At 37.3% G+C, this 14799-nt stretch overlaps 1 protein-coding gene across 1 annotated transcript in view; it reads right to left on the bottom strand.

Moving 5' to 3' along the window:
* Positions 1-6176: 6176 nt before the first annotated feature.
* Positions 6177-14799, bottom strand: part of LOC580948 (FAS-associated factor 1) — a 31767-nt gene continuing 23144 nt past the window's right edge. Inside the window, exons 13-17 of the mRNA XM_030995814.1 lie at positions 14038-14126; positions 12933-13013; positions 10782-10871; positions 8117-8332; positions 6177-7015 (exon numbers count right to left, since the gene is read on the bottom strand). Of these exons, the coding sequence (XP_030851674.1) occupies positions 6935-7015; positions 8117-8332; positions 10782-10871; positions 12933-13013; positions 14038-14126 (557 nt within the window). The 3' untranslated portion in view covers positions 6177-6934. The remainder of the gene's footprint in view (positions 7016-8116; positions 8333-10781; positions 10872-12932; positions 13014-14037; positions 14127-14799) is intronic.

Here is a 14799-nt window from a genome sequence, read left to right as displayed (position 1 = left end):
TTTTGTTCCGTTGGGGGGGGGGGGTAAGGTCACTTTTTTCTTCTTTTTTTTAAAGAAAAAATTAAGAGGGGGGGGGGGTCACAAAAAAACCATACACAAAACATATACATAAAAAAAAACTCAAGGGGGGGGGGGGGTTATGGGATGGGCGCTCGCATCCATAACATAAAAAGTGCATATTGAAAATACGTGTAAAAAAGGACAGTAATACTGAACATCAGTATTAGGCATGGCTAGAATACTTAAACACATGTTTCGTTGATATATTGTCGTAACCGACAATGACAAACGACATGCACACCTGTTTGGTAACGCTATTGCCTCATTGTAATGACGGCTTGTGATGACGTCATTTCCTCACAACGTCAAGCTCAAACCCAGTCTCTTGCTCTTCCACTGTCCTCTATGGAAAAGTATCTATCTATCGTTCTATCTGTCTATCTATTTATCTATTCATCGGTCTGTCTATCTATGTATTTATCGGTCTGTCTGTCAGTCTATCTCTCTATCGGTTTGTCTGTCTATCTATCGGTCTATTTATCGGTCTGTCTGTCGATATAATCTTCGATTATGTATCTGTATGTCTATCTATCTACCTATCTTTATATCTATATATCTCCCTGTCTGTCTGTATATATCTGCCTGTGTCTATTTTGTTGTATATATCCCTTGTCTTATCTTTCTGTCTCCATCATTTTTTCCTCATCATCTTACTTTATCTCCGTCTCTCACTTCCCTCTCATATTGATTCCTCTCTTCATGTATTTTCTTTTCTCTCTCACCCTCTCTCTTTTACCACCTTCTTTATGATACATTTCTCTTTATACTTCTTTCTCTTTATTTTTCTTCCTCTCTCTCTATCTCTACCCCCATCTCTATCATCCCTCTGTCCCCCTCCCCCTCTTTCTCTCACATTGTCTCCTAATGTGCCTGTAGCTGTGTCAGACTCTTACTCTTCTATACTTCTCTTATCTTCTATTTCCATCTTCTGAAATAACGATAACAGTCAATCAAACAAACTAGAGAAATAGAGCACGCGAAGAGGGACGACTGTCCATGTCAATAATGACGTCACGCATACATCATCGCGGTTTTGCCAATTGGAGATTCCCATGGTATCCCTGAAGAGACCACTGATCTGAATTTAACCAAATTGACGTCTTACTAATCACTATGAACATGGCAGACAATGAAATCGGACAAAATATACAGTTCCTCAGGTAGACAAAGGAAAATCCCTTCACTGCTATTATGTAAAAAAGTGTATAACAGGTGAATATGCATGTGACACCTGTTCTACACATTTTTACATAAAAGCAGTGAAGGGATGTCCCTTTGTAACCTGAGGAACTGTATATTTTGTCCGCTTTCATTGTCTGTCATGTTCATAGTGAATTCGAATACCTCGGCCAAAACCGCACCGGTGAGACCAACAACGCATAGAACAAGAATTTGCATTACAGGAGTCGCCAGGAATCGGCCATTTTGGGAGTCGGTCTGACCGAGGTATCACATTAACTTTATAGCCCCTTTTGATACCGCATTGATAACAATATCGTTGCCTTCCTATCCCAGAAGGGAGATTCAAATATTGACGTCGGCGTTTGCGTCGAAACCCACTTATTTTGCTCTTTGAGTCCCAAAATATCGACGTCGTCTAATTTCTTGTCTTTCAACCGCAAATAGTCACATCGGGCTTCAAGCCCTGAAAAATAAAAACGGCCTAAAAATCCCCTCAAACCACGTCAAAAATCCACCCAATCACTCGTATGATAGATATGCATTGCTCTTGATTGTTTTTTTTTGGAGGGGGTGTTATTTAGATTATCTTCATTTAAATATATATGACTGAATGAGAGTTATACAAATATTCAAATAATATAGTGAGTACAGAAACATTTCTGCCCACTCGTATGACAGATATGCGTTGCTCTAGGCTTTTTTTGTTTGTTTTTGGTATCAATACTATCATCTACATATAGATTTGATTGAATGAGTTATACAAATATTGTATTCAAATAATATGGTTGACACTGATTAATATGTAAATGCACATGCATATGTAATTCTAATGAGTAATGCAATTTGTATGAGTATATGTAATTCACACACACATGTAAAACTTTACAAATAGAAAAGAGAGAAGTTAAGACAGAGATGGATGAGAATAAAAGAATGAGAACATGAAAATGAAATCAAACCAAAAGTTAGGAAAGACAACACAGAGAGCAAGATCAAAATCTTAAACTGAAGCCCAGTGCACAATTCACGATCGACCTGCTTCGATTCGATTTCCATCCAACAGTTAAAGGGCAGTTATGTTTTAAATGAAAATCTAAAAACCACTTATCCTCTAGATTTAGCTTCTAAATAATGATAACAATATTTACTGTAATTTCAGTGCATTTCACTCTTCTAGTCAGAATAATAGCCAAATCATGGACAATCGCACTACTTCTGGTCTGACGTCACTACGATTCTGAGCCCATTTAGCTTTTTCCCCCTCTCCAAAGAAGCATGAAATAACTTTGATATCTAGATTTGATTATCTTCAGTCGTTAAGATTTTCAAATCTAATGCCATCACAAATTTATAAAAAATCGGATCGTAGTCAGACCATATAGTCTGCGATGGCTCTAAAGGTAATACAAGTTTTGGTAATGTTTTCAACAGGATTGGATTATGATATTTAAAATTTGCGTTACTATTGTGAATCCTAGTGTTAGAATAAGAAACTTTGCAAAAATTGGGCTCTAAAACGCTAGGGATTTCGAGAAATAAACATATCAAATGTATCGGTGTTCCCGATACAAGGATATATAGCTGCGACCATGAAAATCTCGGAATATGCAGTTGTGATATATAATTTCCAAACGGAAATAGAAAATCGTTCAAATTTAGTCAAGAAACATTGTTTTGAAGCTAATCTTGAGAGGGAGCTATAAAACATAAACAGATTATTTTTCACATTTTCATCAATTTAGACTCGATTTCAACCGCGACAACGATCATTGAATATTGTAAACTCGCATATGCTTCCGATATGTTCATTTGATCCAAATTTGTGACCCTATACCAAACTTTGTATTACCTTTAATGGAGCAGAAAAAACTCCTCTACCTTCTACCCGACATAAAGACACACAATCTACAAGAACACTTTGGTTGATATTTTTAGACACCATCGACCTTTTATCTTTCTGCATTTATTTCAACGTGGACTGCACATGAGACTAACGATATAAATAAATGAATATTACAATACAACACTTTTTTCTTTAATACTAACAGTTTAAAAGTATCAAATTATTACACATTAAAATACGACACGTTATCAAAGAGAGAGAGAGAGCAAAAATGTAATTAATAATAACTCAAAAATATATTAGAAATTTCTATAAGATAAACAATCAACAGCAAAATAATAGAAAAAAAGAAAGAAAAAACTGGATGCATCCTCAAATAGAATCGGAATAGGTTATATGGTTTGTGAGATGGGAATTTACAGACTCTTTTTTAAAACACGTTAGGGTATTTAGCACCACATTGAAGTCCAAAACCTGGATACTTAAAATAGCATTTAGCATTCTTGTAAAAGCCAAAGCTTCTACGATTATAAATATCTTGCACGGGGCCGGTTTCACAAGACTTGTTATCAATAATTTTATGGAACATGTGGGAGAGGGTCAAAATGGTGCATGAGATACAATGAATGCATCGGTTTGACGATATTAAGCTAGTTTCATACCAGGAAAACATATACATACAATGGTAAATTAATGCCATTAGCAAAAGACCTTCCTGCTAAACTGTTTTCTTGGATTTCTAGTATTCAAATTTAACCGACCATATACACGAACAGTTTTTTGGACACAAAAGAAACATATTCGACGGGGATGATATTGAAGTGCCCAAAAAGAGAGGACAATTAAACTCCACTCACTCCGACTACAAAATGATCGACAACTCCAAGGGGACTGTTTACACACAGAAGGAAATCAGATTTACGTACATAGTCTGAACCATCTCCATTGGTGACCACCTCTTTATAAAGACCACCTGTCTATAGTGGCCATGTACACCGTCTCCAATAACAGGAAGAAATATGAGTAGCAGAAGAAGCCGTTCAGAATGGCCATCTGTTGGAGATCCCATACTTTTGTTTAGTCATAATCAAATTTCGATTTCATCCTCTTAAACTTAAGTTGTTAATGGAACCAAGAGCCCTTAAAGCTTATCTGCCATAGTTTACAGGAGGGATTAGACTGCCCTGCAAGGTTACTGGACAGGTGGTTCTCTCATCAACTCAGCTCTCAGTTAACATAAGAAAAAGAGGATCATGGGGGACCAATGGTCACCGATTAGGCATTGTTTGTTATATAGAGGGCGCAAGTAGCTACAAGTAGTGCAGTAAGAAAAAGAGGATCATGGGGGACCAATGGTCACCGATTAGGCATTGTTTGTTATATAGAGGGCGCAAGTAGCTACAAGTAGTGCAGTGGGCCTTTAATGGAACCAAGAGCCCTTAATGAGTAATCCCCATCCCCTTTTAATATTTCATATGTATTTTTAGTGTATGTTATTTTCGTTTTGTATATATTTATGTTACCATTATTATGTTGAATTATGTTGTATATATGTTATTTTGATATTGTATGTTTTTATGTGTATGCACGGCCCTACAGAAGAACAGTCCGCGGGCTGAGGTAGGCCTCCGTGTTCAAATAAATAAATGAAATGAAATGAAGTTCACTTTTCTCGTAGTTCAACAACATTCATGCAGTATTGTATTTCTATGTTTTTTTTAACCAAATGTGGAAATAAACTTGAATTGAAATTGAAATGTTCAGGACTCGATAATTCATCTTCAGTGCACAAACTTAATGCATGCTGGAATGAATAATTTCATCCTGTGGATATAATGACTCTATTCTCAAAATACTGTTTGTGCATATTTCACTGTTTAACAAGCATTCCCTTTGATACCAAGGTGTTAAGCATTGTTTGGCAGTCTCCAAAATAAAAATACAAGTAAATTAAATGCTACTTGACAACTTATATAAAAAGTAGAAACAGTAAAAATGATGATTTCATGTCTGTGGCCCTGTGAATATTAAAATATTCACTTACTTCTTGAAATTGTAGATTACTCCCAAAATATGGCATGTAAACAAAATACCATAATCATAAAACACAGATAAATTTCAGTGCATGAAACAGAAGAATGTTGACAAATGCTGTGGTTTCTTTTAGAAGAGTCCTATAAATATTGCCATACATACCTGAATATTTCTTTTTGCAAGGAATATCACCTGATATTTTTTTCCTCAGTAAAACACGGAGGGTCAACTTTTTAACAATTTGGACTGATTTTAGCCCCTCAATCTATTTAAGCTCATGTATTTTTCTACTAATCCCCCCCCCCCCCCCCACCCAAATTTACCATTTTGAACTAGCCGACATACCCAACTATTACTGCTTTTGCATTCCGGAAGCGCTTTTCATGCCATTGTATTTTACTAAGCTACTGTCATTGAAGGTTTGTGGTAAAAAGATCTTTTTGAAAATTGTCTTCATTTAAAAGCTGAATAGGACCATTATTTTATTTCCTTCCTAGACTTGCCATTAATGTATAAGATGTTGAATGGTTTCATTAAAAGAGTACCGAGCTGTGACATCATACAAATCTATTTTTAGAAATTCTCAATTTTTTCTTCATTTTCCAAAAGAGCATCAAAAATAATGTCCAAATGTCAAAAACCTATTAAATATGTTAAGTATTGACTAAGATATGACCATCTGAATAAATATACGGTATGTCCTATGGGAACTCAGTGTTATAGTGCTCTGGTTCCTAATGTTATGAACAAAGAGCACTATAACACTGAGTTCCCAAAGGACATATATTTATTCAGATGGTCATATCTCAGCTAATACTTAACATATTCAATTTGTTTTCGACATTTGGACATTATTTTTGATGCTCTTTCGGAAAATGAAGAAAAAATTGAGAAATTCTACAAATAGATTTTTGATGACGTCACACTTCACCACTCTATACAGTACACTGGCCTTTTTAATAAATCACACAATTATGAGTTAAATCATTACAACATGAGTTTAAAAACCGAGTTAATTCTCAAAAACAAAAATCAGACAACAGCGAGATGCCATGGCTAACAGTGACTAGATCACAAAACATATGTCATTCTTTTAATTTTCGAGAAGATTGCAGCACTTACATTCTGGGAATGGTTTCTTTCTGGACAAAAAGTAAAACATTGCAATAGAAGAAGGGATATCAGAATCAAAGAATCGGTGGTTTGTTTCTGAAAGCAGTTTGCTTGGTTACGGGCATGAAAACAAACAGTTATTTGTGCACTTGGATGAGAAAAATGTGTTCTTACAATAAAGTTAAAATGTATGCCATTAAAACGTAATAAAATGAACAGTGAGATTGTAAAACTTGGAAAATGAGGGCTCAACATATTAAAAAACGAAAATCAAGACTTTCAAAATATTGAAATGTAGCGAACTGCCAACAGCGAGAGACTTTTGCAAATTCCCCCAAAAGTTGTGTCATGCCAATCGTAATTCAATTATTTTCGGGCATGAAGCTTTCTCAAAGAAATGGACCAATAGCGTAACTCCCGAGCATTTCTTTCAGTGTCCGGTCTGCAGATATCCTGAATATTGCCTCCTTTTAATACTTATCCGAGTTTTAGTTCTTCCTTAAAATGGACGTAAACACTGGTTCAGAAGAATACTACTATGATAAGATGGTGCGGCACTCCTCCCACTTTTATGTCACCGATCGCTCTTCTCCTCATTTGCATGGGCTGTGACAAAGATGGAGGGGGGCTTCTCGCAGGTGTGTGCGTTTCCACAAAACAAAACAATAACGTTGCATGAGATGAGAATGGAGTTTCTTTCTCTTAGCGTTCCTCTACGAATAAAGTCTCCTGTGGGCACAGGCCCAGCTCCTGGAGGTCTTGATGTCCATCCAAGCTGGTGAGCTGCATTCAAGAAGGGAAGGAAAACAGGAGAGGGGGAGGGGGATTAATATTAAATATACAGAGGAAAAAAAGTGAGGAGAAAGAGAGGGGGAAGGGGGGGGGGTGATAGAAGGAAAAAGAAGGTGATAGAAGGTGAGAGAGAGAGAGAGAGAGAGAGAGAGAGGGGGGGGGAGGGGGAGATATAGGGTGGGAGAGATAGAGAAGAGGGTGAGAGAGAGAGAGAGATAAGAAATACAAGGTAAAACTCTGAAAGAACTTCATAAACAGTAGTAGCATAATCTGTTTCTGCAATATGATATGAATAGTGTAAGCCCACCAAACCAGGTGAGACTAAAGATTTATACATTTTATGTGCATGGCTAAACCAAATACACCTCGCTTTGGCCACGTTGTAAGAATATTGTGCGTATCAGAGTTATTTCCCTTGGATATTAGGAAGACCAGAATGGCCTTGTGAATCATCTTTTGAAATGCGTAAACATTACATTGATACGTTATATATGATTTCTGCGGACGAGACAGTAGGGCACTGAAAGAATCCTTGAGCTGATTTCCTGACAGTCTCTGTGACCATACTAATCCTATTTCTTCCATCTCTCTTTGGTAAAGAAGCAAGAATCTTGTGCTTGTCTCAGTGTGATAGCCTTTGAACTCCACAAAGATTAGAAGTCTAGCTATGTCCATGTCTATGGCTAATTAAATAACATGTGCCTTTCTTTTATATCTCATCATTTAAATAGAAGTAGTCGCATTCCAATTGTTCCTCTATCTCTCTCTCTGTCTCCTGAAGCAAGTAAGTTTTTGTCATTTTTTTGCCTGTTTAAATTATCATACTTTGCTGTCGCTGTAATCCTGTAGACCTTGATGCACTTCAAGCGCAAGCTTATGCTGCAGCTCTTCTACCTTTGCTATGTCAATCCTTCCCAACCTTTTGTTTCATAAATTGTGCTATTCATCATGATTTGGAAAAATATTACCACTACGGGTATGTACAAAATGTTACTGATTATTAATGTATGAAAAATGCAGAAATCAAATAATTTAGAAGTCTACATATTATACGTTTATAGCTAGTCTATCTATAATTTCTCTACAGCTTACGTCTCTCTTTGGCCATGTCGTAAGAATCTTGTGTGTGTCGGAGTGATAGCCCTTAGAGCCTAGGAAGTCTAGCACCATCTGCACCTTCTCGGAAGCCAGGAACCTTCTCGTCATCATCTCTCCCGTTGGCAGCCTCATCCTCAACGTGCTGATCGGTAGGTCGGAATCCTCGTCGGGCTCAACGGCTAGCTGCTGCTCCAGGGATAACCTTATTGCCTGACGGAGAAGAGACACAGAGTAAACAATAATATCAAATATATTCAGTTCTTGTTTAGCGCATAATACATAATGAAATAACATCTCTATGCGCTTCCAAGGTAACCCGACACATGCTCCGGCGACGATTACTCCGGTGACAAATGCTCCGCAAAAAGCGACCATTGCTCTGCAACATTTGCTCCGCGACACTTGCTCCGATGTCAAATGCTCCGCCGACAGTTGCTCCGCCGGCATTTGCTCCGCCGACAATTGCTCCACTGACATTTGCTCCGCAGACAATTGCTCCGTCGACATTTCCTCCGCCGACAATTGCCCCGCCGACATTTCCTCCGCCGACAATATTTCTTTCATGTGTTATTGTTTTTGTTTTGTTGTTGTTATTGAGGACCGTAGTAGGCATTTTGAGAAGGGGGGTGCATTTTAATTCCCTATCAGAGACACTGATGGAAAAAAGTGATAAACCTTTGTGAAAGACGCAATTCTTTTTTTTGGGGGGGGGGGGGGGAGGTGAAGAAGCTTATAAGTAATATACAGTTTTCATCCTTTTCATAATAACACAAAGTTGTTGGCCAATGCAAAAATATGGAAATTAAAGGGATCGTTTAACAATGCTAAATCTGAGATACAGGGTTCTACATGTTACCAGTGTCTGTGATATGGTGTAATATTGAAGCCCTAAATAAATCGCGCTTCAAAATCATCAAGAAGTGCCTCAAAAAAGTAAAAATCTTTGAGTGACCGGTTTTTACCATACTCGTTTTCCCCAATAGACTGTAGTGTTATGAAAACCGTTCAGCGAACGGTTTTCAAAATTTGTTATTCCAATCATTAATATCTTGATAATCAGACAGGCGATCGGCTTGTAAAAGTCATGGAGTTCCTGACTGACCTAAAGGTTTGTAATTATCATTGCAGCATGAGCTAACTCGAGGATTATTTTTAAAGGATCTAAGACAAAGTTACCGGATCCCTTTAAATCTTGCTCTATCTATTTTGTGTCCCTTTTCCCTTGTCTTTAGCATTTTCTTTTCTTGACCTTTTCTTTCCATGTTTTCTTGTCCTCTTCTTTTCTTTTCTTTTCCTTTCTTCCTATCTTTTTTTCGCTGCAAAAGGGAGCATTTGTCTTTTACAGGGCACTCCTGTTACATCGGCAGAACATTTGTCTTCAACGGGGTACTTTGAGGAAGGAGTATTGTTGGAGCATTTGAATTTTACAGGGCACTTTTTTGGCGGAGCTGTCGAAGGAGCAAATTACGGGGAGCAATTGTCGGCGGAGCAACTGTCTGAGGGGGAATTTGAAGTCGGAGCAAATGTCGCAGAGCAATTGTCACTTTTTGCAGGGCATTTGTCGGCGGAGCAAACGTCGGCAGAGCAATCGTCGGGGGAGCATGTGTCATGGATTTGCTTCCAAAGAACTTAGGGAATTATTACCTAGTTTTAGCTCCGGCAGCGGTTATCAGCGCACAGTGCATTTCAAGGAATAATCCTACTAGGTACCCGATTACCTCACCTGGGTTGAGTGTGGCAAATGTAGATTAATGTCTTGCCAAAAGGCATGAGTGCCGCGACGGGACTTGAACCACAGACCTTGTGATCCACAGTCCAGTGACATATCCACTCGGCCACGGCACCTCTACAATCGACTAGCACTTGCGCTAACTTGTAGTTCCCCATAACAACTTCACCTGATTATTAGTAATCCCTACATTTATTTGTATATCTTGTACATTAAAGATAAAGTTGAGTTCTGGTCATGGGATTGCATTGTGAAAGAAACGTTGTGGAATTGATCAGAAAAAGTTGATCCTGTAGCATATAAGTATTGGGTATATTGCAAGGTTCTGGAGTCATCAAAATGATAAGAAATTTGGCCCAGTCTTGGTAAGTAACAAGCACTGTACACAGAAAGATGTATATGGGACTACACAAACTTGTGGCATAAAAATCAGGCCTCATTTTTAAGGTGTTACTTGTCATATTTAGAATATGGAGGCATTTGAAGAGCCATTTCAGGGAACATTTTATCTCTCATTTACATTTTTTCTCTGATTAAACTTACTCTTCTTTTATGAATTCATGTATCATTATTATTCTTTAAATTGTATGATTTTTTTTATATACTGTCATTATTGTTATGTTTTGTTGTTGTTAATAAAGTCAATTCAATTAAATTCGATATTACTGATAAATATTCTTATTTGTATTGTGAATAGTTTTTGGAGGTTTGATATGTGTATGAAGGATTCAGATACAAATTGTAGAACTTCAAATGAAATAATTACAATGCATGTGGTAAAGGGGACACCCTGCTTTCTTATCTTACAAACTATTTTCTAAATCCGCATACCGGTACATATTTACATTTGGAAAAAAGGAAAAGAGACAGAATCATTATGTACTTTCACAAGAAGACATCATCATAATGACAGAGAGATATATGCCATACCTCTTCTTCTTCTTTCTTCATCTGTTCATCTTGTTGTTCTTTCATGATCCTTGCTCCTTCTTCTCTCTCTTGTCGTTCCTTCTCTTCTTGCTGAAGAAAAAAATCAAAGAAAATCAAAGAAAATATTCAAGACTCGAAATATTGAACAAAGGTTGTTCCCTCTTGACCCTCTGTCCTTCTTCTCTCTTTCGTCTTTCCTTCTCTTCTTGCTAAAAAAAAATCAACAAAAAAAAATCAAAAAAATATTCAAGACTAGAAATATTGAACAAAAGTTGTTCTCTCTTGACCCTCTGTCCTTCTTCTCTCTTTTGTCTTTCCTTCTCTTCTTGCTAAAAATAAAATCAAAGAAAATATTCAAGACAAGAAATATTGAACAAAGGTTGAGACTGTTGAGTGGTGCCAACACATGTACGAGGGCAGCGTCACTCCTTTTTATTTTGTTTGAAACAGGATGTTGTCATAAGCTCTCACAGTTTCCTCCGTTTATAATCCAGGGCCCCGTTTCATAAAATTTGTTATTAATAACGCTTAGAGACTTCGGTGGAAAGCGCTTTATAAGCACCCTTTTTATTATTATATTATTACTATTATTTTATTTTTTGATAACAAATGTTAAGATACTATGACAACGTTGATGGAAAGTGCTTTATAAGCACCCTTTTTAACAATTATTATTATATTATTATTATTATTATTATTATAATTTTTACTAGACGAAAGCTAAGATACTATGACAAATTTGCTCTCAGCCAACCGATTGCCAAGATTTCAGTAGCTTATAACTTGTTGGAGCTCGTTACTGACAAGTTTTTTGAAACGGGGCCCTAGTGTCACTTACCAAATCCTCCTCGAATCATTGGCTTTCTTTGATCTGACCACAAGATTAATCATATTCATAAAAATGTATAAAAACTTTCTAGGTCAAAGACCTGCTCTTCAAACACACCATGCTGCTTTTCGAAACCGGATCTAAAGAGTTTCACATCGCCTGCATTTACTTCCCTCCTCTGACAACATGAATCCAGGTCTTCACATTTCCTGGCTCAATTTTTGTTATACTTCTCTCACATCGTCTCCTTTTACAGTACGGTAAATGAAGTAACCACTCTGATCATATCCACTTTCCTTTTTTTGTCCTTTCTATCCAAATACGGGTCTTGTTTCACAAAGCCTGGTAACAATCATTTGACCAACCATGATGTCATAATGCCAAGAACTGGTATTTCCCCAATAGGGTATAACGCACCTTCTGCTCAAACAAAACATGCCACTATTCAAAACAGGATCTAAAGAGTTTCACTCTCACTGTTTCTCCTTCCTGCAGTTGGAAAATATTAATTCAGAGCCTTGTTTTATAAACAGCTGCGATCGATTCCAATATATTGCAACTCTGTATTAAAAGAAATACAACTTTGAGTTTGCGATTGACTGGAAGACTAGCAAGGTCTTGTTTTTAAAACCCTTAGCTGATCATTTTTCCTCTCGTATCAACATGGACGTTGGGAGTAAGGAATAAATACAGCTGCGTTCGATTTCCAATATATTGCAACTCTGCACTGAAAGAAATACAACTTTTAGTCTGCGATTGCAAGGCCTTGTTTTTAAGACTCTTAGCTGATCATTTTTTCATTCATATCAACATGGATGTTGGGAGTAAGGAATTGGTTACTTTTTCTCAGTCTGAGACCAATTTCATGGTTGGTCAAATTATTGTGACCAGTGTTTAATAGTGAAATACGGAAAGGAGATGGTACGTAAGAAGAGTGGCCTTCAACTTTACAGTACTTGAAAAAGTCTTTGACGATGTGTGATGGTGACAAGACTCTGTCGGGGCTTCTAGAATGAGACCAGAATTCATATCCTTTTCAATAAAGAGGACGGGAGTCTACGTAGGAAGAGTGAACCCGCGAGTAGATCCTGTTTAAGCACAGCAGCATCCATCCTCTGGAACACAAATGCAGGTTGTCTTATTCTTAGGCTTCCTGGATACATCATTCCTGGAACTCTCATAGGCAACGAGGCAGTTTGCAGTAAGGAAGATACAGTGAAACCTGTCTATAAAGACCACCCAAAGGAGACAAGAAAAGTGGTCTTAACAGACAGGTGGTCTTTATGTACATGTGGTCACTGAAGCAGGTTTGACTGTATTACCTTTGCTCTGTCTACTATTAACGATTCTTGGTACGCCTGGTCTTGTTCCATCTTCAACATCTCTGATGCTCTCCTCCCCTCCTGAAACCCAAGAGAAAAAGGAGACGAGTTCAGAAGAGATAATCAGACAATATTCATTGGACTTTGAGATTGACGATACTGGATACAGGTGAGGAATGTTATTGTATTATATTGTAATAATGGTTTTCAAGATAATCTTCAGTTATAGTTGTGACAAAAAAAAAAGAAAGGGTTCAATGAGAAAAAGAAGAGAAAAACATGGTATGTCTTGGAGTATCATCAAGAAAATATCTAATATTGGTGAGGACTGTAAAGAGTATTATTATGTTATGGATGGATTAAATATAACCTAACTGATACTTACTCACAAACATAGCATGAGAGGTCTTTATTGAAAGTTTGATGATAAAAAATATGCTTCAGCAGTTGACTTGTGTTGTGTCTGTCATTGTGAATATCCTTAGATTGATCACTTCAGAAATGCTGGTACGCATGTTGACAGGGTATGGAGTGATGTGAGTGAAGTGACGCAAGTGAAGTGGTATGAAGTGACATGAATATCTTATTTTGCCCACAGTGTGTGTGGGCAAGCACTGAATCCAATGACCGGGGTAATAGTATATTTGTAAAGCGCTTAGAGACATTTGTATTAAGCGCTATATAAAAATTAAATATTATTATTATTATTATTATGAATTTGGGCAATGGACTTGGCATGTTTATTTGATTCTTGCACATACACAACAATTTTACACCTAGTCTTACACTACTTATTTTTATTACTGCAGAGAGAGAGAGAGAGGTAAGGTGGGGGGGGGGGGCAGACAGAGAAAAGGAGCTAGAGAGAATAGGGAGATAGAGTGGTATAGTCAAGAGAAGGGAGAGAAGGATTGAGGGAGAGAAGGATAGAGGGAGAGAAAGAGAGTGGGCAAGAGAAAGAGAGATAAAGGATTGAAAAATAGATTGAGTGAGAAATTCATCACAAAGAAGCAAGTTGACAGAGTACCAGAGAAAGAAAGAGAGAGAGAGAGAGAGAGAGAGAGAGAGTGTGAAAAGGAGAGAGCAAGAGAGAATGGATACATACCTCTTGGACCACATCTGCATGTTGCTGTGTTTCGAAGAATTCCACAGCTTGCATTAGACTAGTCAAGAGTTCACCATGTGATAGGTTACCTGTTGGAAACACATAGAAATGGAAAAATAGATGACCCCTCACAAAAATTGACATAATTATGCTTCATGTTTGCTCCACTGATTTAATGCCACATATTGTATTTGCCGACAACCCAATAAACTCAAATGCACTTCTTGACATCTGCTACATAGCTATAAAAATGGGGAAAAAATGGGGGGAAAAAATGGGGGGAAAAAAAAAAAAGAAAAAGAAAGACAGAAAGACAGAAAGAAAGAAAAAAAAAATGACATTTTAAAACTTGTATTTCAATAACAAGTTACAATAACTGTTAAAAGCTACTGAAATTGTTGCATTTGATTGGCTGAGAACAAATTTGTCAATGAAATTTAGCATTTGTTATTGATAACAAGTTTTTATGTAAAAGGGCCTAGAAACATCATGTTCACTAAGATCTACATCAGCCCACCCCCTTTGATTTTTCCTTCCCAAATCCAAAAAAATAAACTGGGTTTAATTCTGTGGGATCGGTTGCCTCACACCTCTGAGGATTAATTTTTCTGCATTTTGTCTGTTCGGAGCCAGAACGACGTTAGCTCTGTGTAAACGTGTGTGAGTCAACGCCCATCTGGCTCCTAACAGACGCACTATGAACATGCCTGACAAAGAAAGCGGACAAAATATACAGTTCCTCAGGTAGACAAAGGAACATCC

This window comes from Strongylocentrotus purpuratus, unplaced genomic scaffold (assembly GCF_000002235.5).
Source record: "Strongylocentrotus purpuratus isolate Spur 01 unplaced genomic scaffold, Spur_5.0 spur5_scaffold_3, whole genome shotgun sequence".
NCBI lineage: Eukaryota > Metazoa > Echinodermata > Echinoidea > Camarodonta > Strongylocentrotidae > Strongylocentrotus > Strongylocentrotus purpuratus.
The sequence above is the reverse complement of the archived record's forward strand: the minus strand, read 5'-3'. Positions and strand labels throughout refer to the sequence as shown.